The 26,777-nt window shown below is 43.4% G+C and overlaps 2 protein-coding genes and 2 long non-coding RNA genes across 22 annotated transcripts; 2 read left to right on the top strand and 2 right to left on the bottom strand.

The window, feature by feature from the left end:
• Positions 1-727: 727 nt before the first annotated feature.
• On the bottom strand, positions 728-9,414 carry LOC109737377 (uncharacterized). Of its 3 annotated transcripts, XR_012183344.1 has the most exons (7): positions 8,901-9,407; positions 8,641-8,777; positions 8,025-8,160; positions 1,809-1,878; positions 1,580-1,646; positions 1,410-1,484; positions 728-1,172 (listed from the first exon to the last, which is right to left on the bottom strand). It is a non-coding gene; the product is annotated as an uncharacterized lncRNA (long non-coding RNA). The 3 variants fall into 3 exon arrangements; XR_012183343.1 differs by having other exon boundaries at positions 1,410-1,646; positions 8,901-9,414; XR_002226556.4 differs by lacking the exon at positions 1,580-1,646 and having other exon boundaries at positions 8,901-9,359.
• Positions 1,890-8,275, top strand: LOC109737376 (uncharacterized). 17 transcript variants are annotated; one of them, XR_005758218.3, is made up of 6 exons: positions 1,893-2,729; positions 2,952-4,432; positions 4,522-4,704; positions 4,842-7,158; positions 7,229-7,295; positions 7,985-8,275. It is a non-coding gene; the product is annotated as an uncharacterized lncRNA (long non-coding RNA). The 17 variants fall into 17 exon arrangements; XR_012183340.1 differs by having other exon boundaries at positions 1,894-2,729; positions 2,952-3,308; positions 4,342-4,432; positions 4,522-7,158; XR_012183334.1 differs by having other exon boundaries at positions 1,892-2,729; positions 4,522-7,158.
• A 6,963-nt stretch (positions 9,415-16,377) lies between the features above and the next one.
• On the bottom strand, positions 16,378-20,253 carry LOC109737374 (transcription factor BHLH089). Its single transcript, XM_020296517.4, has 6 exons — positions 19,819-20,253; positions 17,665-17,859; positions 17,448-17,513; positions 17,219-17,287; positions 17,050-17,127; positions 16,378-16,831 (listed from the first exon to the last, which is right to left on the bottom strand). The coding sequence occupies exons 1-6, from the start codon at positions 20,029-20,031 to the stop codon at positions 16,697-16,699; spliced, it is 756 nt and encodes a 251-aa protein (XP_020152106.1). The 5' UTR covers positions 20,032-20,253; the 3' UTR covers positions 16,378-16,696.
• A 2,036-nt stretch (positions 20,254-22,289) lies between these two features.
• On the top strand, positions 22,290-26,237 carry LOC109737375 (vesicle-associated membrane protein 721). The gene is made up of 5 exons (XM_020296518.4): positions 22,290-22,702; positions 24,360-24,501; positions 24,591-24,711; positions 24,793-24,855; positions 25,786-26,237. Exons 1-5 carry the CDS (start codon positions 22,513-22,515, stop codon positions 25,936-25,938), a joined length of 669 nt encoding a protein of 222 aa, XP_020152107.1. The 5' UTR covers positions 22,290-22,512; the 3' UTR covers positions 25,939-26,237.
• The last annotated feature ends 540 nt before the right edge of the window (positions 26,238-26,777 follow it).

The raw sequence follows: 26,777 nt of genomic DNA on the forward strand, positions 1-26,777 counted from the left end.
GCAGCCGCCGCCCCAGCTGCCGGCCCCACCGCCGCCCGCTGCCACGCCTCCATGGCCACAGTGGCCGGCCCCGGCCCTCACTGCGTCCCCCACGCCACCCGGGTCCGTGCCTCCGCCGCCGCAGCTGCCGGCCCCGCCACCGCCCAGCATGGGGCCTGGGTCACCCACGCAGGGAGGCGTATCGATCCAGCAAGTGCGCTTTCCACCATCGCCGTCCCCAATACCGGCCTGGCTGACCGGATCCTCGCCGCCACCCGTCTACACGTCGGCTGGAGACCCGCCGGCACCCACTCTGCAGTTCGGTGATCCCTCCGGCTCGGCGAGGCACTCCACGAGCCGCGGCCATGCTCACCGGGCGCCCCAATCCTCGCTGCTTCGCACCTCCGAGCCAGTCGGCCACGGCGCTCCGACTCAGACACCGTCGCGGTTTGCCAAACTGGACTTCGCCACTTTCTTTGTACATAACAATTATTTGAAAATTTATAAAAATATGGGGAGAAACTATAGTTATAGCTTCAGGAGCAGTGAAATGATGAACGGCCGAAAGCTGTTCCACCATGAGCCCTGCCCTGGGTGTTCTTTTCTTTGCGGCACAACCCCTGGGTGTTTGACAATAGTTACATTTCTGGATTTCCATTTGTCAAGATGGTCAAAACTGCAGAATTTTCTTCCGAGCGAACCAACTTCTCCTGCTGCCACCCAGAGAACAAGACACACATCATCAGTATTCAGAAAGAGAACGGCGTGCCCTAAGGTTCAAGCTTTGATCCGAAAACTGAAAGAAAAAACTCAAAAGGAAAAGGGTTTACACTTTCACAGCCTGACAGGAGACCTGAAAAAAGTCTCTTCCATACAGGGCGGTCTCCCTAAATACATGTTTGGGGTCTCTACCGGCAAATTAAAGCTCCAAAAACAGTGGATAAAACCGCATTTGGAACAAAATGGTTGCGCAAAAAATGGGACTAGAAAGGTGGGGGATAATTGGTTGAGGATTCATGGTACGCTTTATTGGGCGCCACCCTGATTCCTTTTTCTGTTCATGTCACTCTTTCGTAGTTGCCACCAATCTGAATGTGAAGCCACTCTGAAGCCGGCGAGCCCTGGGTGTACTCCCTTGGTGTTTGCGGGTCAAATGTTAAACCTGGAGCTGTGTTGTACGTCGGCGCAGCAAACTGCAGGCGAGAAGACAAGAAGGTAAACCTTCTGGAGCTAATATATATTTTGCTGTACATAAACATGACAACATAGCATCTGCATCATAGCAGGCCTAATTGCAGATCAAGGGCCAAGATGCATAGTACATTGGCAACACAGTTTGAGAAATCAAGCATTGGAGCTAAGATATACTGTACTTGTTTGTACCCATCATCTTTTTGCTACTTGAACATTGAGTTCGCAACTTGACTTACTCCATCTTTAGTTGGAGATGTCTCGGCCCCATTGTGAGCATGGGCATTAACCGCCTCGGGCTTCATGGACAGGAACTGCAGATGACAGCAATTGTCAAGCTATTTATTATTAACTGAACTATAAAGAGTAACGCAATTCCATAGAAGCGACAACAGTGACATAGCATAACTCAGTTTGACGTTTCAAATCTTGGGACATAATTGATTATCATCAAGGCCTGTTGCTTTGCCAATAACCTGACCAAGGAAGCATAAGCTTTCCAAAGAAAATCATTTACAGACACAAAACTAGGGAGGACTTAGAGCTTGAAGATGACACAAAGATAAATATATATGGACATTAGTGGGACAGAATGGAGACATAAAAAATATTGAATTCTTGTTGAGATTAAAACGCACCTTATTACATCCAGGGACAAGATCTTGGAGAATTTTCATCCGCGCGCTCGGTTATTTTCTCACGCTGTGCCTGTCAAAATAAGTAGAACTTTCAGTGATCAAGGGTGTACAAGAATCTCTACTCCTAATGTCTCAGTTGATAGTCCGTGTTTCGGGTTTTATTTTCGTCCCACCTAATATGGTCTTTTTGGTACCTACTCCCACCTCGTGCTCAGCCGCAATGAACAAAAAAAACCCTCCAGCCGAATCCCCCGCCCGCCCCCACGCGCCTAACCTCCCGAGGAACCCATCTGTCACGAACGAAAACAAACCGGCGAAAACAAACCGGCGAAGATTAACCAGCGAAAAAAATCGCTGACCAAACTCCCGCACGTCCTCGAGCGAGAAACAGTCGCCCGACTCTCTGCCCTCGTTCGCCCGCCACCGCCCTCCAGATCCCTTCGCCACCGCCCGGCGCCGCCAGCCCCCGACCTCCTCCCCGGCTCCCGGCGCCGCCCGACCCCCAACCTCCCTGGATCCCGGCCGCCCCGCCCCCACCTCCTCCCTCGCTTCCGCCCGCCCATGCCGCCTATCCGCGCCCCTCCCACACACTCCCGACCTCCTCCCGGCGTGCCACCGCCCCTGCTCCTCCCTCCTCCAGGAGGACGCGCCGCCGCCCCTGTTCTTCCTTCCACCTGTCGGCATGCGCGCCGCCGCCCCTCTGGCCGTCGCCGGCATCCCGTTCGAGCCCGTGGATCCGAGGAAGATGGAGACGATGGATGATGGGAAGGAGCAGCGGCTGCCTCGTGGTGACCTCGTGGAAGCAGACGGTCGACAAAGACCATCATCGAGGCTGCTACTGGTATGTGTTGTGCAATCTTCAGAGATGAAAAAAAGATAGTACAGAGAGGAGGGAGGATTGCAATTCAGACAGATTGGCTGGTAAGGTTCAGAGATGTTGCTGAAGATTTTTTTTGTTATGCAAATGCACTTCTCCTTGCTTTAGGTTTTATGCATATGTGACCTCGATTGCTAGAAGTTGTAACAAAAGACGTAGAAGTGGTTCTGCTCTTGCTGTTTTCGTGTATTATCATTGGTTCGAAGTGGAAGAGGATTAGAGCATAGCATGCAATCTATAGTAATCCAAAAAAATCTGTTTTGTAGGAGTTCAGCAGAAGGATTCACATCAGTGCAAATCTCCGGTGGGAGTAAGTTCAGAGGGGGAAAATGCATCTGGCCCAACCGCCTCGACCTCAACAAGCCCCGTCAAGATTCGGCACCGTGGGCTGCACCCCCTCTCTTCCTTCACAACTAGGAGTTGTGGAGGAGCATTGATTGGTTGTCTACTCGGAAAGAAAAGAAGATGAAGTACGTGACCATCGTAGCTACTGTTGAAGAGACGCTGTGCGGCTGGTTGTGGATGAGAATTGTCTAGCCGGCAATGGATTTCCAGCAAGGGCGGCAGAGAAAAATCCATGACGAGATGAACACCACCACGACAGCATCATGGATGTGATCGAGGTACCTCTGTTTCCACAGTCCTACCAGGAAAGTTTTCAGGTTATCCTGGTTCCAGGTTCAGATTGTTTATAGAGTAATCATACATCGATAGTGTGTGCGCAGTCTGTACAAAATGGATAGGCGTAGTTTTTATTAACCAACTTGTTGCGCATTATTGGTTCTAGCTGAAATATCTTTTTCCCTGCATCTTACACCAAGAGAGATTCAGGGAAGAAGTGAGGTGCATAAGTATAACAACAAGGCAGGCAAGATACCAGGGTGCAGGCTTCAACATTCAGTCATTGTGGCCAGCATGCACTCTTATTTCATAATCTACCTTGCATGTCTTATATTTGAGAGGGAATTAGATTTAGCCTGGCCGTTCCACCCATCCCGGATGCTACTAAATTGTGTAACTACCTAAGTTCTTTTTTGACTGTGCAGAAATAGCATTGGCTGCAACGATGGAGTATGTTTTACATGTTTTTTTGTTGATGAAAAAAGTATGCGTTTCATCTTAACCGTACACTCGACGAAAAATGCTATTTTGCCAAAGAACGTCTTGTCAGCTATGGTATTTAAGCTCAGAGTTACTAACTCAATGAGGTGTATTATAAGTTTGGGGCTACTATTTTTTTCCATATACACAAATGTATTTGACACCTCTGAGCATCTAGAAATCTTGCAATTGGTAGATAGCATTTGCCTTCCGAAAATTTTCCTTGAGACCATGAGAGTCTGAAAAAAATTTGATTAATTATTAATGTTGTTATATTTATGCAAGTTGAATGCTATTAAAAATTTCTTATTTCCCTTATCGGGAATGAATTGTGATTTATACTAGCTGTTAGACAAATATTGGAACACAGTGTGCATGATAGTTCTTTTTAGAATACGTAAAGAACTTTGTGTCCCGATGAACTCACAGAAAAAGAGATTTGAAATTATGTCCAAGCCTAAAGAAGGGCCACGTCTAAAATAGAACACCACACCCCTTTTTAAAATTACTGACGGGTTGATGTTGTTGCATGTCGTGGCGGGGACGGCCGTGTAGCAGCCGTATCCGCACTGCTTGTGTTGGGCGCCGATCTGGAGGCCCCTGATCGGAAGGGACGCCACTGGAGCTGCTGCGGGAGATGGTAGCGGTACGCCCAGTGGCAAGGCACCATATGACAGACAATTGTGGTCTGCATTTTTTTTTACCAAAATACTGAACATGTTCTGATTTTACCAGAATACTGATGTGGACATTCAAGCTGCAATAGTGGAGCTGCATGTGCTGCTATAGATTGGTCCTTGCAGCTTATGAAGGCATCAACTATTGGCGGCACAAAATTGTGGAGCTTAAGATTCCCCACCCTTATTTCTGAAGGAAAGCTAAAGTTCGGGGTGCTAATCTCCGAGGATTTTCTCAGTGGTGAACATTTTTCTTTTGTTTCTCTTGTTCTAATCTATACCTCAAGATGCAATAGTTCTTATTGTACTGCTTGGATTGCTCTCTCATTGTAATCAATACTGTTAATTATATATAATAATCATATATTTTTCATGCAGGAGGGTTTATTTAACACTAACAAGCCTTTCAAGTTTTTATATGGTAATATGGTGATAGGTTGGAATGTTTGATCACCCAGGAATGTGGATTACTATCGCAGGATATTTTTCCTCTTGATGGTGCTTCCACTGAATGTTATGCACCCCTGTACAGCCATATATCTAAGTTTGCCTGTTCATTCAGAAAATTATATTGACTATTCAATTCAGGGTTCAACCTTTGAATAACACAGTTCTGGCTCAGTAGTTTGAGATTCTATTGTGCAACTGGATCTTGATAGACATCTAGACCTATAGCTGCGTTTTATTTTCGTTATCCCTTTTAGAAACTTACACGCTAACTTGGTGGATTAAACCGGTGTTCTAATTAAATGATAAATGAGTATAAAGATTTTCTTTTTTTACTGTTATATGACAAAATGAATGAACATGTGATCGCTGTCCAGATTAGTCAGGCCATCTTGCAAATAACTATGGGATACATTACTGATATTTTCTTAGGATGGCCAAATAGACATGCATTCTTTGCTAGGTTAAGTTTTGTTATTCTTTGTACTTATTTGCTCAATCTTTGTAGTGAAATAGTGCAAGATGAGGAACTGGCTCAACTTCAGAGTTTCAGTTAAGTGCACAGTTAAAGAAAAATTGTAACAACTCGGATGCAGCTCAGAGGTCAAATATCATGATGCAGAGTAGGCACTAAACCTAATGTATCTACTTGATTTTGTTGTTGCAGATTAAATGGCTATCTTATCTGTACACAGCTGATTAGGCAGTATAGCAGTACCCGCACGTTTAGTAGTTGTTAGATAGTTTTTGTGCATAGTTGAACTGTGTATTGAGATGGGAAGCCAAGTTGTTTAATTTGCGGATTCCATTTGTCAGACTGGTGGCATTCCTTAATTTCTGATCCCTGGTTATGATTTGATTCTTATTTATATTGTCCTATGGAAAGAGCATTAGGATAGGACAAGCAAACAAGCCTTTCGACATTCATGGTGTATATTTTGTTTCATCGAGCCGTGTTGCTTATGATTTTGAATTCGAACGGATCTGCTTCTGTTCACTAAAGAAATAAATGCATGGATAGACAAGGTATGCTCTAAGCTGTTTTCCCTTAGTTTAAAGGAAGGATTAGTAGTACATGTAACTGTCTTTTCTTTTCTTGGTATTCAAACAAGAACAAATCACTGTTGATGTTTAAACTCTCTAGAATCTCATAAATGTTATTATTCCTCTTAAACTTCTGATACAAAATTGGAGTTGTAAATTATTTATTCTGGCACAACCAACTGCTTCTTCTTCTGCCTAGCTTGCTTTCGATGAAGTATTCCTGGTGACCTGGTCAATAGACTGCACTTGCCTATTCCAAGCACATACAGGCCTAAGGATGTCCTGTAAGAAAAGCTTTAACGAAATCACTTTGGTTTGTAAATGTCCTTGAGGATTGAATTAATAGAAACTAGCAATTCTTCTGCCTAAACTGATTCCTGCAAATTTTCTTGCCGAACTACTACATGGTAATACTCCCTCCATTCCATATTCTAATGCACATAGTTTTTTGCCTAGATTCCGAAATGTAGTGCGCATAAGCTGCTTTGGACTAAAGTAGCCCTGGACTGTTCACAGGAACGCAGCAGCAGACACCCACGTGCTGTGACAGAGCGAGCAGCTGGAGGGCAATTCCTGTCCAAATGAGAATGCCAGCTCACGCATTGGTATAAACGCTACACACAAAGGCGCATTATAAAGTGGAACAGTGGGAGTACTAAATTCATATGTAATACTAAATTCCTACAGGTCATAAATTAGATTTTTCGACAATAAGTACCTAAGTCTATGTTATGTTTAAGTTAAAAAACAATGTCGATGTGAGACATACATACACCGATTAATAAAGCGGTTAGTACTTAAATTGACCGTCATGTCCTATGTGCCTTAGGGGTAAGTTTTCATCTCCACCATTGACCCGCTTAAGGTGGCTATACTGAAGCAGACCCCTTATAATTATGAATGGTTTATGAAGTTGAAGGATGAAACTTGAACGAACACAATGTTGAGGTTTGTAAAGTGAAGCCTAAGACAAGTTTGAGGGGGTAATATGGACTTCTCTCAAACTATATTACCAGAGAACAATGAGGGCCTTGAAGACAATGACAGCGATGAGTTTCTCCTGGTTCTGTTTTGTTGTAGGCGAAGTTCTTAATTATAATTATCAATGCGTTTGTTTTTCTTAAGGATGCAGTGACATGCAAGGCGAGGCAAATTGAAGCCAAAACAGCAGGACGGTCGGAAGTGTGCCATTTTTTCTATATAGGTTAGTGATTTTATCCTTTTTGTATTTTTACATTGCTAGGTACAGTAGTTTATATGAAATGATTTGTTAGGGCAGGGGGTGGTTCTTCAATCTTCAGGGAATCAAGCGGTAGCACCGGATGCTGACATGCATGGAAGGTAGGAGTGATGGAGTGTATGTATTTGTAGCAATTCATCATCGCCCATAAATAAATCATCTTTGCCCCGCTTCCTCTGTCCGTCCGTCAACTCAAATTGCTTTGGTTCACAAGTTCGTTTCATCGTACATCTAGGTATACTAGAACAGAGAGACTACTTTCCTTGAATGGCTCATGCGAGTAAACTGACAATAGTGTTCATCCAAGATGCAGTTGTATATGTATCTTCATAGAGATGTAGATGCGTAGGTAGTTCAATAGTGCACATGTTCATCGACAGGGATGTAGATGTAGTATACAACCGAGGTTACATTGACAAGTTAGTCCATTATGCTCCCAGGAAAAATAAAATATGGTATATTGTTTCACACTATCATCAATAGTGAAGCTTGTATTTAATATTTCTTCGTTTTGCAATGCTGAATATTTGGGGAACACACAGTGAGGTGTAATATGTAGAGTATAGACTACAGATTCACCGAATCAGCTTGAACATTGTTATATCATGCTTCATATTATTTGGTAATGATTTTAAAACATGGAATGGGGCAAATAAAGTTGAAACCTGGTACTGTTCGTCACAGAAAAAACAGTTACTATCGAGAGGTTTCATACTGACATTATTTCTTACCAACTAATGGTGCATTTCTCCGGCCATGATTACATCAGCTAACTACGCCATGATTACAGCAGTAAACATTGATAGGAATACAAGCATTGGAGTACTCGCCATGTTCGAGGAATTCGTAGCTGATGGCGGCATCATCATGGAGCAGGCACCATCTTCTCCTCTATTTAAACTGTAGTACTTCATGTACTCCCACTTGTAGACTTTCTGAAATGCAAATCCACTCCAAGAATGTGCTCTGAAATGGAGAAACATGGAGTATACTCTAAAAATCAGTTTGGTGCCTGCCCAGTAGATCCATCAAAGTACTCCGGGCATGATAAAAAGAATACTACAACATGAGTACTACAGCAGAATCAGTTTGGTTTGAGCCAAGCAAGAGTACTAAAATCCTGATAAAAAGAATACTACAACATGATAAACATGATTTCAGAGATGTTGATTTATAGTACATGCAACCCATTGATAAACATGATTTTCAGAAATGTTGATTTCAGTTAAACTACTACATTTACTCCAAGCAAATACTCTAAGAAACAATACAAGTACTACAGTACTGAAAGTACTCATGTAGTACAATACTCTAGGCTGAATGTACTCCTACAGTACTGAAAGTGTACTCCTGTGAGTACTGAGTTTACTGAATTCAGAGGCATCAAAATTTCACACCCAAGTTCAGTCATCTACACATGGAGTAGTGCAACCGAGTGGTCTTTACCATGCCCGAATCGACGAGAGGCAGCGGCGGCAGCAGCAGCATCGTCCAGGAGCAGCAGCAGCCTTTCCAATCTCTCCTTGCGCCTTGCCTTTCCAATCTACTCCCGCGGCAGAGAGCAGTTCTTGGCCACATCACATCTGCATCCATATTCCATCCACAACAACAAACAGTCACAATCAGCTCCAGAATCTCTTCTTGCCTTTCCCCGAATCCTAGGCTCTAGAGATTGGAAATGTGTGGGGAAAATTAAGAATGCAAACCTTGCAGGTCGAGCGTGGGGAGCTCGACTTAGGGGGCGACCTGGGAGCAGGTGACAGGTAACTCGTAGCGGACCAGCAGCGTCAGGGATGGCAACGTCCAACACGACGCTCCTCCTTGCAGGTCGATGGCGACGAGGAGCGCTAGCGTTCGTCGCCGCCGTCATCGAGCATGACAAGGTCGTCGTGCCCACGCTCCTCATGCTCCTACTCGACCTCGCTAAAACAATCAACTTTGGCTCGACCGTGGCGCAAAGGATGTGGGTGAAAGGCAGAGGCGACGCGGACAAGAAGGCTAGGCGGCGACACCTGGGGAGAAGGTCACCGATGCGGCTGAGTCACCGGCGCAGGTGAGGGGAAGGTGCGTCGCCGCCGCGGGCTAGGGATTTGGTGGAGTGGGTGAGCGAGGGGAATGAGCTTGAGGAGGCGACTGAGCGAGTGGGTGAGTGAGTGCGTGAGTGAGCGAGGAGCAAAACTGGAAACCACTGAAATTTCATAATGTTCTGACAAATGCATTACAAAACCTTCGACATTCAAAATACAAGCATTTATTTTTGTTATCACTATATTCAAAATAATACTAATTTAGGAAATTGCGGGGAGGTGTTTGGCTATTATGTTTTTTATGCTTTATTTATGCTCTGGTGGAATGGTAAAGAATTAGTTCGTCCGGTTAGCATCATGAGAATTCTCCGTTACACATTTTAAGACCTTAGATGTGAAGTATGCTCCGTCACACGTTGCTTGTGCAAGATGTGTATAAGCTAAGGAAGAAGTTTTTATTATACTCCATCCGGTCCTTTTTACTCTGCATATAAGAGTTGTCTGAAGTCAAACTTCGTAAATTTTGATCATATTTATACGGAAAAATATTAACATCTACAATGCTAAATTTGTACAATATGAAAAGTAATGTTACGACGCATCTAATGTTGTTGATTTCACATTCTGAATGTTAGTATTTTATTCTATAAACTTGGTCAAAATTTATTTTATTTGACTTCAGACAAATCTTATATGCGAACTAAAAAGGATCGGAGGGAGTACTTACTCAAATGTGCGAATGAAGCTAAAGACAACATTCCTGATATTGTGTGAGAATTTCTTAAGCGCAACAACTAGATATTAATTTATAATGAATTTTTAGTTAGATCATCGCTTTATATGTATATATCATTAATTTTTTATCAATTTACATTGCAAGTGAATTGGAATTCAATAAATACCCAATTGTGCCCGTGCTATCTTGTCTCTACATGTGAAATTTGACATGCGTCATGTTTACATAAATTCAGCAAAAATCTCTATATGTAAAAAATAAACATGCATTATGTTCTCAACAAAAATATTTCAAAAGCCCGTGGCAACGCATGGGCATTTTACTAGTAGTCAAAACGAAACAGTGCACTGAACTGACCCTTTCTGCAAGGCTATGGATGTCGGTTCCTCGACCCTTTCTTGCCCTCACAAGGATGAAATCTTGCTTTGGTGGCGGACGATTTTGATTAACAGCCTTACTAGCATTTCTTGAATGGCTTCAGCATCTTTTCTGAAACTGCCATTATCATCAGTGGATTTATTTGCCTTGAAATGCTTTGCTTCTGCATTAGACTACACATTAAGATTCGAGTGACTTAGCGATTAAGACAGACGAGAGAAAGAACAATTAACCTGTTGCCATCTGCATAAGCTGTGCTACAGGCATTTTTTTCTTTAGAATATAGCAAAAATATTATCAACCGCCTTCTGGCCTCTCAAGTCAAACAACTATTTAAACTGTCAATCGGCACATAACAAGTTAATATAAGGGGCGAAAAATCATATAATGGCACCAGTAAAATCAAAGATCACATATGACAATAAAGATAGCTTGCAGACTATCACCAATATGGTGCCTGCTAAAATATGACAGTAGGTTACTAAATGCAAGTAGAAGATGGAAAACACTCTGGAGTCTGGACCAGGTCGTTGGCTCAGTACTTCAGTAGTTAGTGCTGGAGATAGTTTGGGCCGGCTCCAAGAGGTTTGATGGGGCCGTCTCGTCGGAGAATGTTGCGGACCTGTGTGATCCGCTTCATCCGGGTCTCGTCAGACAGTCGGAGCGGGGAGGTTCTTGTTGGGTCGGTTCCGCCAAAGTACAACCACATTCCCCTGACGCGGGCCTGAAGTGGCTGGATCCTCCGGCTGACCCAGACGGCAACGATGTCATTGCCGGTCAGATCCGACTTCGTGAGCACGCCGACCTGCTCCATCAGGATCTTAGCCTGCGTCTGCTCTGCCCTCGTGAGCTTGAGCGACCACCCGGTGTGCCAATCCGCGGACTCAAGCATGTAAGGAGGCAATCTAAGGCCCAAGGTAAAGGCAAAGGAAAAGATGTTGACGCTCCAATAACATCAACATCAACTCCGAGAGCGTAACTTGAACCAGAAAATTGCTACATGCTATGACCCCAATAGGAAGGCCTTCATCTTTGGGGGAAAGCCTTTTAGATGACAGTGGAAGATGCCGAGCATATCCTTGGTGTGCCCGCATTGGGATAAGAATTTTTTCCATGCGAATCAATTCAAGTATCTGCATTATACGAAGAGCTGAAATGCCCTAGCGGAAATAAAATTACTTTGAAAAGCTCGCTGAAAAAATAATAAACAAGAAGGGGTCAACTTTCATCCGTGCCTATGTAGTGTACACAATAGGTGTGCTTATGTGCCCAACAAGGCAACAACACAGAGGCACGTCAACACGAAGTACCTAGGATTGGTAGCAGACATATCTAGAATAAAGATGGTGAATTTTGCACTCTTCACTCTCACTCATCTGATGGCCAGCATTCATCAAGTTTTAAAGATGGAAGCTCTAATTTGGAGGGGAACCTCCCATTGCTACAGGTTAGAAAAAGCTATAAGTATATGAATCTTTTTGTTGTATGATCAATTTTTGAGTATTTTTGCTAATTCTAATTGCTCATGATGTACCGTGGTTTTGGGAGAACCTGCACGTACATGAATTTGACGACACGATTGATTACAGTCAACGGTCAAAACCACTTATGCAGCACTGGACAAAGGAGAAGGCAATGAACGTGGCAACGGTCTTTGAGAAACATGGACTCGGAGTTGGACAGGCAACTTGAGCTATTTTTTCTAATTCCAACACATGTTTCCTGTAATTATTTTTGTTAGTATTAATTTTCATGTAATTTCAGGTTGTTGGTGACCTAAACCAACCAGTCAAGTCTCCAAAAGAGTCATCTTGCTCTGAAATGCGTACTTCAGATCTGAAGGTAGACTTTCAAAGAAAGATACTTACTCTTCTGGAGACCCTGAAGGTAGCATTTTGAAGCAAGATGACTCTTTTGGAGACTTTAAAGGTTGTTTTAGGTCATCAACACCCTGAAATTGCATGAAAATTAATCCTAATAGAAATGATCACAGGCAAAACATGTTTGAAACTAGAAAATAGCTCAACTTCCATGTCCAACTTTGAATCCATGCTTCTCAATGACCGTTGCCACCTTCATGTCTTTCTCCTCGGTCCAGTGTTGCTTAAGTGGTTTGGACCGTTGACTGTAATCAATTGTGACGTCAATTTCATGTACGCGCCCCTTCCCCCCAAAACCACACTATATCATGAACAATTAGAATTATCCAAAAATTGAGCATATAGCAAAAAGATTCAGATAGTTATAGCTTTTCCAACCTGTGGCAATGGGAGGTTCCTTCCAAATTCAAGCTTTCATCCTTAAGCTTGGTGATGCGGGCCATCAGATGGTTAAGACTTAAGAGTAGGAAGTGCAAAATTCAGCATTCTTATTCTAGATATGTCTGCTACCAGTCCTAGGTGCTTCGCGTTGATGTGCCTCTGTGTTGTTGGACATATAAGCACATGTATTGTGTACATTACATAGGTGTGGATGAAGTTGATCTCTTGCTGTTTTTTATTTTTGTAGCAAGCCCTTTCAAAATGATTTTATTTTCGCTAGGGTCTTCTACCTCTTCGTACAATGCAGATGCTTTACTTGGTTCGCATGAAAAACACTCTTGGCCCAATGTGGGCACACCCATGATATGCTCGACATCTTTACTGTTGGGGTCATGGCATCTAGCAATTTTTATGGTTCAAGTTATGCCTAATGTTCATTTTTTTCGCACCGTAATTGAGCAACTACTTATCTGTGATTGAGCAACTACTTATCTGTGATCACATACCTGGGATGGCTCCGGTGCATTGCCTCCAAAAATGAATGGGAGCAACCACTTATATGATACCACGGTCTCGTCTGATACAATGCCGACCCAAATACAACTGTGCTGCAATGGTGGTTCAATCCAATGAATGGGACAAATGGCAAGTTATATTTGTTCACACGGTACATGCTGTCAAACACAACACCACCACCAAAGGCATCATAGTCCAACCGGGACTACGCGTCTGACAAAAAAAAGATTCTGCAGATGGCCTTTGCTGTCTGTGTTGTACCTGTACCAAAATTCAGAATCTCACTCTTCCTGCGCTGCCGTATAGTTCAGCATGTATTGGGCATCAAAACATTTGATCCTTTGCTCTTGTACTCAGCAAGAAAAATTATATAGGTCCCGAGACACACAGCCAACTTTGTCATAACCAGCGTGATGCCTCACCATTACCTCCATTATGTGATGCGTGCGTAGACCACCAATACCATACTCAATGGCATGCGCCTTTTGAGCATCATTAAGTCCACGATGAGACCATAAGAATGGTGTCTGATCAGGCTTAGTGAATTCATGGTTATGCTGGTCCACAAATTCCTTGAAAAACCATTCACGAGTTTCCATATTAAGCTCGATCTGCAGTTGAGCGTCATATTCACAACGAGAGAGTGCCCTTGGTTTCCTTTTCCTCGGTTGGACCCTTCAAAGTTTTTCATGGGCCTATATATTTCTTTGCTGCACATGTACAACCTTTGGATTCTTATGTCTACCATGTTTTTCACATTGGCCTTCCTGACGCTGAACACTTCCGCTTAAGCATATTTATTACAGAACTCGAAACCTTGTTCCTCGCTTGTGAATGTTTGACTAACCACCATGTAATATTCTTCAATTTCCTCTATGGTGACGTGGTGAGCATCCATGTGTTGTGCAACTGCCATCCACAAAAGAAACTGAATAATGTTATCTATGCATCTGCAGTGCCAAACTACATCATCAAAAATGTAAACCAAAGTAGTTCAGCCACATGACAACCAACACCAAAATGTGAACCCTAATTGCATTTATTCTAAATATGTGTGGATTGACTCTCCCTTTACTGTAAGCAAACAATATAAGTTATGTGATTCTACCAAGCAAATAATATGCGGCCACCAAGTTTTCATGAGAGTTGGTCCTAAATACTCGATGCAATTTCTAAGATTATTAAGATTCTGTATGAACAAAAATTGTGGTGCCACATCATCTTATAGAAGATACAACAATATCGATGATAAAGGTCAAGAGAATAGACTGAAGGCAAGAGCATGTCCAATTTTACTTGGGCCAAATACATGAACTGTAATCTCGTTGGGATTATTCAAGCATTACCTTCTGCCGGCGGACCAGCAGTGATAGGAGACGGCGGCAAGAGGTTCTGGTAGAGGCGGGTGGACCAGAACGTACAGACCTGAAGGTTCCGGAGGCGGACGGCTCGGGCGGCAAGAGGTGCGGTAGGGGCGGACGGAACGGACGGGCAGGAAGGATCCGGAGGCCGACGGCGCGCTGGCGCAGCGGCAAGCGGCGGCGAGTAGGGCTTGCCTTGGGTGACAAGTCGGGAATTTCTGTTGATTAATTGAACTATTTTATTGGGCTAAACTGCCCTTGGGCTAAAAGAAAAAAAATCTAATGTAAAATGCCTATATTACCCTTCAAATCGACGGTGGATCTGTGCAAATACTAGCATTTCCTATGACTAGTAACTTGCACCGTAAAACGAATCCTAACTAACCCCAGTGACCGTCGAAAACGCTGACAGCACACCTCCTTTGCACGCTGATCGCCACTAAAAAATTGAAAAACGCTGAGGCGTCAACTCGTCGAGAGCCGTGTAATCTAACATTCATATCATGACAAACACATGATACAATAGTGGCAAAGGGGGACGCGGACGTTTGGTCTATGGGTGCATATACACCATAGTAAAAAACAATAGTAATTCAATAAAAATTGAAAATTTCAGAAAATATTTTTGAAATAAACTTGATCTTTCATTGTATTTGTAAAAAAATCCACAAAAAGAAAACCCCGCGTTGACTTCTTTTCAGAAAGACAAAAAAGTCGGACAAACTAGTATGAATAGTGACATATAATAACAAATTGATTTTGTTTTCTTGCCCTGAAGTCGGCGCTAAGTTTTTATTCGCGAAAAATTATATACAAGTGCAAAAGAAAGCCAAGTTTATTCCAAAAAAATAAACTTATTTAACTGTTTTTGTAATTATTAAAAAAATCCCATATAGCTAGGGTGTATCTGCAACCATGAACCAAGGGATATTTCCCAGGCGAAGAGCCTGATAAATCCATTACAACACTCAGGTAACGAAAAGCATAAAGAAGTACGAAATACTCGCTTCACAAAAGAAGGGTTATTTTCCCAGTTCATCCATTAATCTGTGAGTCAAGACTGTTATTCACACGGAATTTGTAAACAAATACTCCCTCCGTTTCTAAATATAAGTCTTTTTACATCCGTATGCATGTAGTCCGTATTAAAATCTTCAAAAGATTAATAAGGCTTCTATTTTGAAACGGAGGTAGTATAAGATGCTTTAGATCACTGCTTTAGTGATCTAAACCTTTTATATTTGTTTACAAAGGGAGTACCTCCTAGTTGTCAGTTGGGTCATCATTAATTCATTATGGATAAAACCGGTTCCTTGGTTTTGTCCTGAATAAGACACCGTTGCTCATACTAGCATCTTGGTTTTTCTCAGCTTCAGAATGCAGAAGAACCTACATAGAAAGCTGAAGGAGGTCAGAAGCCAGCGGCAGATATATCAAAGCTTCAGGAGCCGTGCAAATGATGAATGGCTTCGAGCTGTTCCAGCATGAACCCTGGGTGTTTTTTCTTTCATAAGCTCTTCGCCCTTCGGCATTTGACAGTCACATATTTACATTTGCTGAGATGGTCGAATTTGCGGATTTTTTGTTAGGTACCGGCCTGAATCAGGTAAAAAAGAACCAAAGTTCCTTGCAAAGGCCCTAGGGCAACAAGGGGACGCTAAAAGCTAAAACCAACTATAGAAGCCATGAATTTTGTAGCGCAAAATCTTGGAATGAAAATCCAATCTCAGGCAAACCCCGAAGACACCAAACATGCGATCCGAGAAACCAACTGCCACAGGCACAAACCCACAGAACTCAGAAAGAGAAACATGCCATAAGGTTCAAGCTTTGATTCTAAAACCAATAAATAAATAAAATCAGAAAAAAGATAAGGTTTAAGATTTCACAGCCTGACAGACACCTGAAAAAAAAAGTCGCTTCCTTTCATCTTAAGAATGATTACCAGCTACAGAAATCCATGGAATACATGAAGGTTGCGAATACATGAGGAACAGTCCTGAATCCGAAGGTCAAAACAAAAAGGCACCGTGCTCGGCGGTTCTCTCTAAATACATGTCTGACGTCTCTACCGGCAATTACAGCTCCAAAAACTATGAATAAAACCGCATTTGGAACGAGATGGTGGCGCAAAAAAAATGGTCTACGATATGAAAGTGGGGGTTGATTGGCCGAGGATTCATGGCACGCTTTGTTGGGCGCCACCCTGGATTTTTGTTCTGCTCATGTCACTCTTTCGTAGGTGCCACCAATCTGCATGTGAAGCCATTCTGCAGCCGGCGAGCCCTGGGCGTACTCCCTTGGTGTTTGTGGGTCAAATGTTAACCCTGGAGCTGTGTTGTACGTTGGCGCAGCGAACTGCAAGTGAGAAGAACAAAAGGTAAACCTTCTGGAGCTAAGATATGTTTTGCTGTACACAAACGTGCCAATATATCATTGGAATATATTTGCAAGGGACGAAATGCGAAATAATATATTGGTGACACAGTTTGAGAAATCAAACGTTGAAGCTAAGATATATTTCCTTGTACCAGTTATCTTGCTATAGTTAGCCATTGAGTTCACAATTGACTTACGTCTTTAGTTGGAAATGTTTCAACTCCGTTGTGAGCATGGGCATGGGCATTAACCGCCTCGAGCTTCATGGACAGGAACTGCAGATGACAGCAATTGTCGAGCAATTATTAACTGCACTATTGAGGGCAACACAATTCCATAGAAGTGACAATCTGTGACACAACATACCTCAATTTGACGTTCCAAAGCTTGGACATAATTGATTATCTCATCGAGGACTGATGCTTTGCCAATAACCTAACCAAGGACGCATAAGCTTTCCAAAGAAAATCATTTACGGACACAAAACTAGGGAGGAAGTTTGAAGATGATACAAAGATAAATATATATGGACATTAGTGGGACAGAATGGAAACATTAAATATATTGAATGCTTGTTGATGAGATTAAAATGCACCTTATTACATCCAGGGACAAGATCTTGGAGAATTTTCATCCGCTCGGTTATTTTCTCACGTCGTGCCTGTCAAAATAAATAGAATTTTCAGTGACCAGATTTGTAGTTCCTGTAATGGGCAGTGTGAATGTGTATCTATAGGGGTGTATAAGAATACTCAAAACAGAAAACAAAACATTCAGAATAGTCAAAATTGAAAACTGTGCATTGAACCGACCCTTTCTGCAAGGCTATGGCTGTCAGTTGCTTGACCCCTTCTTGCCCTCACATGGATGAAATCTTGCTTTGGTGGTGGAGGATTTTGATCAACAGCCTTACTAGCATTTCTTGAATCAGCTTCAGCATCTTTTCTGAAACTGCCATTCTCATCACTGGATTTATTTGCCTTGAAACGCTTTGCTTCTGCATCAGTCTGCACATTAAGATTCCAGTGAATTGGCGGTTAGGAAAGACGGGAGAAAGAACAATTGAGCACTTGCTCTCTGCATAAGCTGTACTGTGGGGCATTTTTCTTTATTATAGAATATAACAAAAATATTGTAAACCACCTTCTGGCCTACCAAGTCAAACAACTATTTAAACTGTCAATCGGTACATAACCAGTCAATATAAGGGGCACAAAAATGGCACCACCAAAATCAAAGATCACATATGACAATAATGATAGCTTGAAGACTATCACCAATATGATGCCTGCTAAAATATCACAGTAGGTTACTAAATGCAAGTAGAAGATGCAAAACACTCTGGACCATTAGGTTGTTGGCTCAGTACTTTAGTAGTTAAGTGCTGGAGAAAATTGATTGGGTTTAATTGTTTGTCCATCAACCACCTTTAACCAGCAAGTACAGACCAAAAAAGTATTGCACTAAAATTGTAGGTACCGGAAACAGAGAACTCTAAAACAAATAGTCATACCAGCTGTCACCCAAAAACTCGGTCATGGTATATAATTCAACATGCATACAGTTTATGTAAACAAAAAGTAACACTGGGGAAAGGTTAAAAAACAGTGGATGGTTTTATTTTCTAAGCTACTAATACAGCAAGCAGATAACTGGGGTACCAATGACTATTACAGATTTAAAACTGGCAGCAAGATTTCAACAGTAGAATAGTGCTGACTGTAGGCTGTAGCTACATAAAGAGCATGTAGGAGTAGGACAGTAGAAGTTCTATGGCATATGCACATCTACTGCTGGTTCAATAACTTGTCCCCTTGCAACTAGGGATTATAAAGATTGGCAGACTTTGTGCGAGGATAAACTAGTCTTGTTAACTTGATACTGAGCAGAGCAATCATACGCTGTCAACATCAGTGAGCCAAGCCTGACAGGCATTAGCAGTTTAGCGCCGATATGGACCAATCTAGAGTACGTACACACATCACTGTTCAGTAACAAGTTATGACACCTACTTATTATATACATCCTTTCAGTTGACAGAAGTTGAGTTGTGAAAGCCACTACAGGATGTCTTTGTCAAAAGCACTCACTCTGTTTCTTTATACTCCGCATGTAAGATTTTCCTGAAGTTAAACTTCGTAAAGTTTCATCCACAAAAAAATAATCTTCATAAAGTTTGACCAAATTTATATTAAAAACTATCAACATCTACGATACTAAAGGTCTACAATATGAAAATTTCCATGATACTGTGAGTGTTGATATTTTTTTCCTATAATTTTGGTCAAACTTTGCAAAGTTTCACTCAAGACAAAACTTATATACAGAGTAAAAAAACGGAGGGAGTAGAATCCAGGCCAACGCCGTGGATATAATAAAACTGTGACGAGCTAAAAATAGGAAAACTAGCACTGTAATCAACAGTGTGTTATTACTCTAATAATGATGAAAGGTAGCTACAGAGTAATGGTGCGTTTCGTACATCTGGAAGTGAGTCTTATCTATACTCAAACTTAAACGCCACTTATGGTTCCTACTCAAAGGCATTTGGTAATTAGGGGAATCTATAATGTTAACCTTCCAGTACTTCTATAGAATGTTGTGGATTTTTTTGTGCGGCCCTATATAAACTAAATTATGAACCAGCACCCAAGTCTAGATGCATACAGGCATCGTCACACGGCAAATGCTAGCTGCATATATCGAACTAAACTAAAGTACCAAACCAATCCAAGCTAACCAAAACGGTCATGCTACTGACTTAGAAGAACCACGACTACGCCGAATCGAACACATGAACAGATAACCGACGCCGCCAAGCTGACCAGTGTCTGAAGCGGCCACTCTCAGAGCTCACTTCCAGCAAGTAGTAGTGTAACAATTCGTGAGCCTCCGAATTCCACTCCCATTAGCCCAAACTCCGCCCCCGCCACACGGATCACGACGAACGCCGAGGAAAGACCTACCAAATCCTGGCCGCCGCCGCCGGAGGTGGAGACGGGCCTGGCGGAGGCCGAGTCGTCCTCGGAGGCGGGAGGCTCCCGCTGCCTCCTCCGCGGGCGGCTGCCGCTGCTCTGGCCCGTGACGGCGGAGGACGCCTCCCCAGCGCGCCCGCCGGCCGCGCCGGCGCGGGGCGGCGGGCGCCAGGGCTCGGCCTTGAGCTGAGGGGCCGGGTCCATCGCGGCGAAGCGCCCCTTCGCGCGGCGGCGCGGCGGGGCCCTAGGGTTTTGCGGGGGGCCGCGTCGGCGAACCGGGGGCGACCAGATCGGGTGGGGAGGCCGAGGCTGGGGGAGCTCGCCGCGGCACTGACCCACTGTGCACTTGCGCAGGGTGGGGGGAGAGGGAGGTCAGAGAAGACTGGAGGAGAAAGAAATTAATAAATGCTCGGGATTTGGCCACGCGGTGATTGGCGGGCGTGCGTGGGTCTGGATCTACTCTACTCCACGCGATCGAATCTGCCCCCATCGGTGTGGGACTGGACGCCCAGCCCGGCCCGGCCCGTCTTGGAGCATGTTGTTGCGCCGCGAGCTGTCTTCAGCCTGGCGAACCGACGCGGGTCGCCGTCACGTGTCCGGTGTGCCCGTGGAAGCCGGTCTAGGAGGTAGGGACTATAGGCCTCCGTACCGGGTAGGCATCTTCTTTGTCTTTCAAATAATAAAGTTTCTCTGCCTTACTTTTCTTTTTCTTTCTTGCCAAAAGCATCATATCTATGCTCTAAAAGTTTACCGGGAGAAGTACAAACCATCTCAAACATTATAAAAATTGCAATCAAGATTCTAAGATCATCGAACGGCCACCGCTATCATCAGAACGAGTTGCCGACGCACCGCTGTCACCGCTCCCCTATCGAAACCTGCTTGATCTTGTCGATGACACTTTTCTCTTGTGTATGTATACCTTTTCTCGTCTTTTCAAGATGGTTGTTATCAAGTGCACAACCCCTACTCCTAATACATTTATCCCGATTAACTTCAATGAGGTATTCATCATCATCATCCTTGACTAAGTGAACGTTGTAGCAGTTGGCGCCCTGAAGGGGTTGAGAAAGAAAAGCCGCGAAGAAGATGGATGCGAGATCATCCTAGCTTTGTGGAGCACACAGATGATTCCGTAGTATCCATGCACGACGCTGAGCGATCTTGTCAGCGAGGGGTGATGGAAGTTCCTCGAGATGGTCATCATCAGGAAAGTTTGTCATAACACTATTGTCAAGCGGGAGGACGAAATAGTCAAGTTTGAACGCTAAAGGATGACTATGTCGTAAGGTTCATGCTGCTCACGTGAGAGGACAAATGCGTGGCAAAAGGGAGAAATTCATGACGTAACCAGCGGACATTAAACATTGAACAAGCCCTACAATTTTGAATCCCATCGACATATCCAATTTTTTGAAATTGTAGAGTTTTTTCATATTTCGATATATTGAAACTTGTCAAACTTCATAGAAATTTGATCAATTTTTTTGTTTAGAACTAGGTTGAATGAAACCCCAAATCTGTAGATTACAAACATTCATGAACCCATCAAAACTACGAAAATCGAGAAATTTTGCTGAAATTTTGAACCCATCCATCAAACATCACATACCACGCAAAGGGTCAAATGTGTGGCAAGGAGGGAGATTCATGACGCAATCAATCAACATTCAACAAGCCCTAAATTTTTGAACCTCGCCGACATATCCAACCTTTTGAAATCCAGAAGTTCTTCTGAATTTCAATATATTTAAATCCACTGAAATTCTTTGAAATTAGATCTAAATTTTTGTTTAAAATTATGCTGAATCAAACACGAAACTTGGAGATTACAAGTGTTTCTGAACCCATCAAAACTACAAAAAACAGGGAAACTTCACCGAAACTCTGCTGAACGCGCAAAAAAGGTCAAATTTGACAGGACCTCATAACTCAAATGTTAGACTATCGTGTATATTTCGCTGTCAAAAATGATAGTTGGCCATAAAAACTTTTAGTAAAATACCGTCTACCGCGTCATAGTCTTATTTTTCTACAATAAAGCGCGTCACATGTATGACATGTGTGCTGTCCATTCTAGATGTGTTTGATGCTACAGCCATCCATACGCGCCAACATCACAAGCTTCGTTGACCCCCAGTTTCATACAATTACGCACCAATCACACAAGCTTCTACTAATTTAACAGCCAAACTTGTGGTAATCTGACTGTATTAGCAGGAGTAGAAAAGAAGATAAATACTGTAGATATAGATAGTTAAATCAATCATCGACGGTACGGGGAAGGCACGCGGCTGCTGAGCCCGACGAGGCAGCTAAGCCTAAGCTAATCAATCCATCCCTCGCTTAACCCTGAAGAAACTCCGGAAAAGTTGAACCAACGAGCGACCCACCAGAAGGGGTCTCCACGCGGCGGGCGGAAGCATTTGGAGGACCGTTCCGCAAAACGCCCACCTACCAAATTTGATTTCCCTTTTTCTTTTACCACCCCCACCACCCCCATTGCCCCTTGCCCCTCCTCCCACTCCACCAAAGCGAAACCGACCTTTCCCCCTTCCCATCCCACCTCCCCTCCCCTCCCGCAGCAGCCTCGCCGAGATCCAATCCGGCAGCCCCCCTCCCCCACCGGCGGCGAGCGAGCCAGCGAGAGGGCGGAGAGCGGCGGGGAAGCACGCGGGAGGAGCCATGGGGCAGCAGTCGCTCATCTACGCGTTCGTGGCCCGCGGCACCGTGGTGCTGGCCGAGTACACCGAGTTCACCGGCAACTTCACCACCATCGCCTCCCAGTGCCTCGTCAAGCTCCCGGCCAGCAACAACAAGTTCACCTACAACTGCGACGGCCACACCTTCAACTACCTCGTCGAGGACGGCTTCAGTGAGTCGCCCGCCTCCCCTCCCCTCCCCTCCGCCCGCCCGATCCTTGCTTCCCTCCGCCCGGTTCGTCGCGGGCGTGATCTGATCCGCGTGGATCTGGCGCCGCGCGCGCTCGATTTGGGCTCGCCGCGCGTAGATCTCGCGGATTTGCTGGATTTGCGGCGGGTTCGTTTGGATTACTGCTGGCGATCGGCTTGTTGCTGCGCGAACTTCGTGCGGGAGGTTGTTGCTCCCGTGGCTTGGTACTAGGCTTCTAGTTTAGTTGGTCGCACGCTGGGTATCGGCCAGTTCGAGTTCGGTAATACTTGGTCAATATCGTGCTATGCAGTCAATATATCGTGGTTGCTCGTCTTATCCCACGCCTATGGGGCAGTGGCTGTAACAGCTGCAATAGCCGACATCAGCAGTAAAATAATCCAGTACATAGTGCCGGCTCTGGATATCTGTGCTATTTATAGTAGATGACAGACTGTTAGTTGCTGGCTTGCTAGGCATGTGTATCGAATGCCAGCACATATTTATGCTAATTTGGTAGTTAATTTGTTGCTTACATGCTGTGATATCTATTTATAGTACAAGGGTAGATGGTTCATTGCTGGCTTGCTAGACCTGTGTAGCAAATGGCAGCGTATATTTACGCATGGTATAGGTTTCCGGATAAGCAATGCCCCTTAATCTATTTTCATACCCTTGATCTTTTTGAAGAGTATAAGTAGATAGGGAATTGGTTAGTAGATGTTTTCACCAGTGGTAAATTAAATCAACCTACATAAGTGCTTAGTATGTTTCAGCCTTTTATGACAGCTGATCACATTACCATGGGTCATCTTAAGTTTGTATAAGCATTTCATGGATAATATTTCTACAACCGCAAAAGTATTCGAGCATTGCTCTGCAAGCACCATAACAATGAATATTCCCTTGCATGGTATTTTGAAAAATCAATTCAAATAGATGCTCTTTGATTGGACTGTAGATTGGATGCACTTGTTAGTTAAGTGTAGCCTTTGGCACTTTGCAACAACACTGGTCGTTTGCTTTTGTCGCACATGCGCAGTGGAAGCTTTAAAAACTGTAGAGATTTGGATTGATGTTGGAACTATAATGCTCTCTCAATCCATATGTAGTTGTCACATTTGGCTTCTGCTTATGAATGTTGAACTGTAGCATTTTACTGAACACAGAAGCAATTTTTGTAAAGTATATAATATCTGTAGAGTACATCTCATTACCGTTCTAGCAATACCATTCTTATATTAGATGATTGTGTTCAAATTTAACTTTGTTCAAACCTTCATTAGTTAAAGTCAAACGTCACAACTGATTTTGAACTAATTTTGTTATACTGCTGTCTTTTTTTTCCGTAGTGCTACTATGTGAACTTCAATGCACAATTCCTTCAAACCCCCTTTGTCCAACGCATGTCGCATGGCTTATGGCAGTGACAATAGTGTTTGGAAAAATTGATCAATGAACTACTGTTCAAATATATTAAGCAACTGATTTTTTGCTGACATGGCACTTCTCTGAAAACGAAGATAATGCTTGTTTCTTTCCTTGGGTTGAATTATAACTCCAGAACACTACATGGCATTTGTTGGCGTTCCTAACTTTGAAGTAAAAAAACTATGATGCTGACATCATGCTTTCTTCTGCAGCATACTGTGTGGTTGCCGTTGAATCAGTGGGGCAACAGATGCCAATTGCTTTCTTGGTTCGGGTTAAGGATGATTTCAGCAAGAGATATGCTGGCGGGAAAGCTGCTACTGCTGCACCAAGCAGCCTCAACAGAGAGTTTGGGTACGTGTGTATTTTTGCCAGTGTGGGTCTATTTAAAATATATGGCCTTATTTTTGCTAATTTTGTGTGTGAACATTTACTGTTTGTAGATCAAAACTCAAAGAGCACATGCAGTACTGTGTGGACCACCCTGAAGAGATAAACAAGCTTGCTAAAGTGCAAGCACAAGTTTCAGAAGTGAAAAACGTGATGATGGAAAACATTGAGAAGGTACATCTCTGTACTTTGCAGATACACCGAAGGTATAATTTGGAGGAAGTTTCTGATCCTTATTCTACTTCTGAAATTCAGGTTCTTGATCGTGGTGAGAAGATTGAGCTGCTTGTTGACAAAACAGAGAATCTCCGCTCACAGGTTTTAATAATTGACACATTCTTTTATCCCGCCCTGTACTGGGCACTGTACTTTAATTGGCTTTGGTTCCGAGCTGTTATTATATATTATTAGTACCACGATAATAAGCTTGGTTCCAAGCTATTATTGTATATTAGCAAGACCACAGATAGGTCACAATTGAAGCAGTTAAGCCGGGATCCAGCTATATACTAAACTGTAGTTATGTCAAGTGGTCAAGCCAACAACTGGTGGTACACTTAATAGTTATTGTGTTAGGTGCTCTTGATATGCTCAAACTACTGGGGCGTCAATCATGATGTTAGTGAGGGCTGTATTTCCTGAAATCAGTTTGGCCGTATATGGTTAACTGGCTAATACTTAATCTAAAAAAAGCTGGCTAATACTTCTTATGGATCACTAGAGACCTCCCTAGGTTATATCAATTGCCAACTTCTTTCTCCCATAGCTGATAAGGACTTAAGGTGATTGAATATCCATCTTCCTGGTGAGAGCAACTACATATTTGTTCAGGTCACCTGGAATTGATATGATTTATTACAACGGATCATTAATTTTTCTGCTGTAGCGATAAATTAACTGTTCTTTTCTGCTAAAAGAGTTTCAAGTCTTGTCTTGCTATTACTCTCATGGTAATGCCCAGTTATATCTCCAAGTTGGCGTCTTATGATAAGAAGACACAAAAAAACTAGAACGCTGTTCTTAAATTTGGGAATCAGAATTCTGATTTTGCTGATGTCCTCCTGGCTGATGCACTTGGGTCATCTTAACATCCTGGCCTGATTCTGGCGAGCCGAAAACATTGCTTAATGTTGAATTTTGGGTGTTGCAAAAGGATAACATGATATTGCTACTCAAGTTTGATCATGAAGTTCCGTACACCTAACATATGTTTCTCTATGATCTTTAACGGCGTCTACATAATTTCAGGCCCAAGATTTCAGGCAGCAAGGAACACAGGTGAGGAGAAAGATGTGGCTACAAAACATGAAGATCAAGCTGATCGTCCTGGGCATCATCGTCGCGCTCATCCTCATCATAATCCTGTCGGTGTGCCACGGATTCAACTGCGGCAAGAAGTGAGGACAAGTCGAGGTCGTGAGACACATTCAACTGCCCCTATATTACTCTGCTGATTCGAGCAAAAACCATATATATGGTGCTTAGTTCTTTTCTTGTCTAGTGTGCGCTGGCCCGGGCCGTGGTGCCTGTGGGTGGGTCTGTGTTTTCGTTGTCGTCGTGTTGGGATGTTCGGTTACCGCTGGATGGGTGGTGGCTGGGTCGGCGGGTCGTGTATTTTTGGACGCTATGTATGTATAGCTTGGATCTTGACGCCTTTGTTCTATTGTTATATGATGATGATGAGTAGTAGATTTACTTAATTAGAGTCAGAATTGTGTGGGTGTGTCTGCCTTTGTCCTCTTGTTGGGGGCTGGAGCTTGTGCTTGTCTGACCACGACAAGCCTAGCGTTGGCTGTCATGCGTTGGCCAGTTGCTCTCATATGTCGTGTCACTTTCGTTGCTGTGTCGTAGCTAAACCTTGTTGCGTTCTGCTGCATTCACCCGGGTTATTTGCGTAGCTCGAGATCATATCCCTTGGCCGTTTGCTGTTAATAGAGGCCAGTCTGATAGCAAGTTCGGCAATCCATGGGCGTGTAACTGAGGGACATTTGGAGCTAGTTTGGATTGTGTCCACAGCTACATGACTGGGCAAACATGCTGCCTGGCGTGGACGTGTACATCAGGTATGTTGCTGCCTGGTCAGGCAGCATGGCCTAATAGGTGCTGTTGTTAGAATTAAAAAAAAATCATTTCGTGGGGCCATCTACAGGCTTGGGTAGTAGCTTTTTCTGTACCTAACTCTGTACTTAAAGTCCCAGGCAGGCCTCAGGCATTTGAAATCCCACGCCTGGACCAGGCTA

This window comes from Aegilops tauschii, chromosome 5 (genome assembly GCF_002575655.3).
Source record: "Aegilops tauschii subsp. strangulata cultivar AL8/78 chromosome 5, Aet v6.0, whole genome shotgun sequence".
Classification (NCBI taxonomy): domain Eukaryota; kingdom Viridiplantae; phylum Streptophyta; class Magnoliopsida; order Poales; family Poaceae; genus Aegilops; species Aegilops tauschii.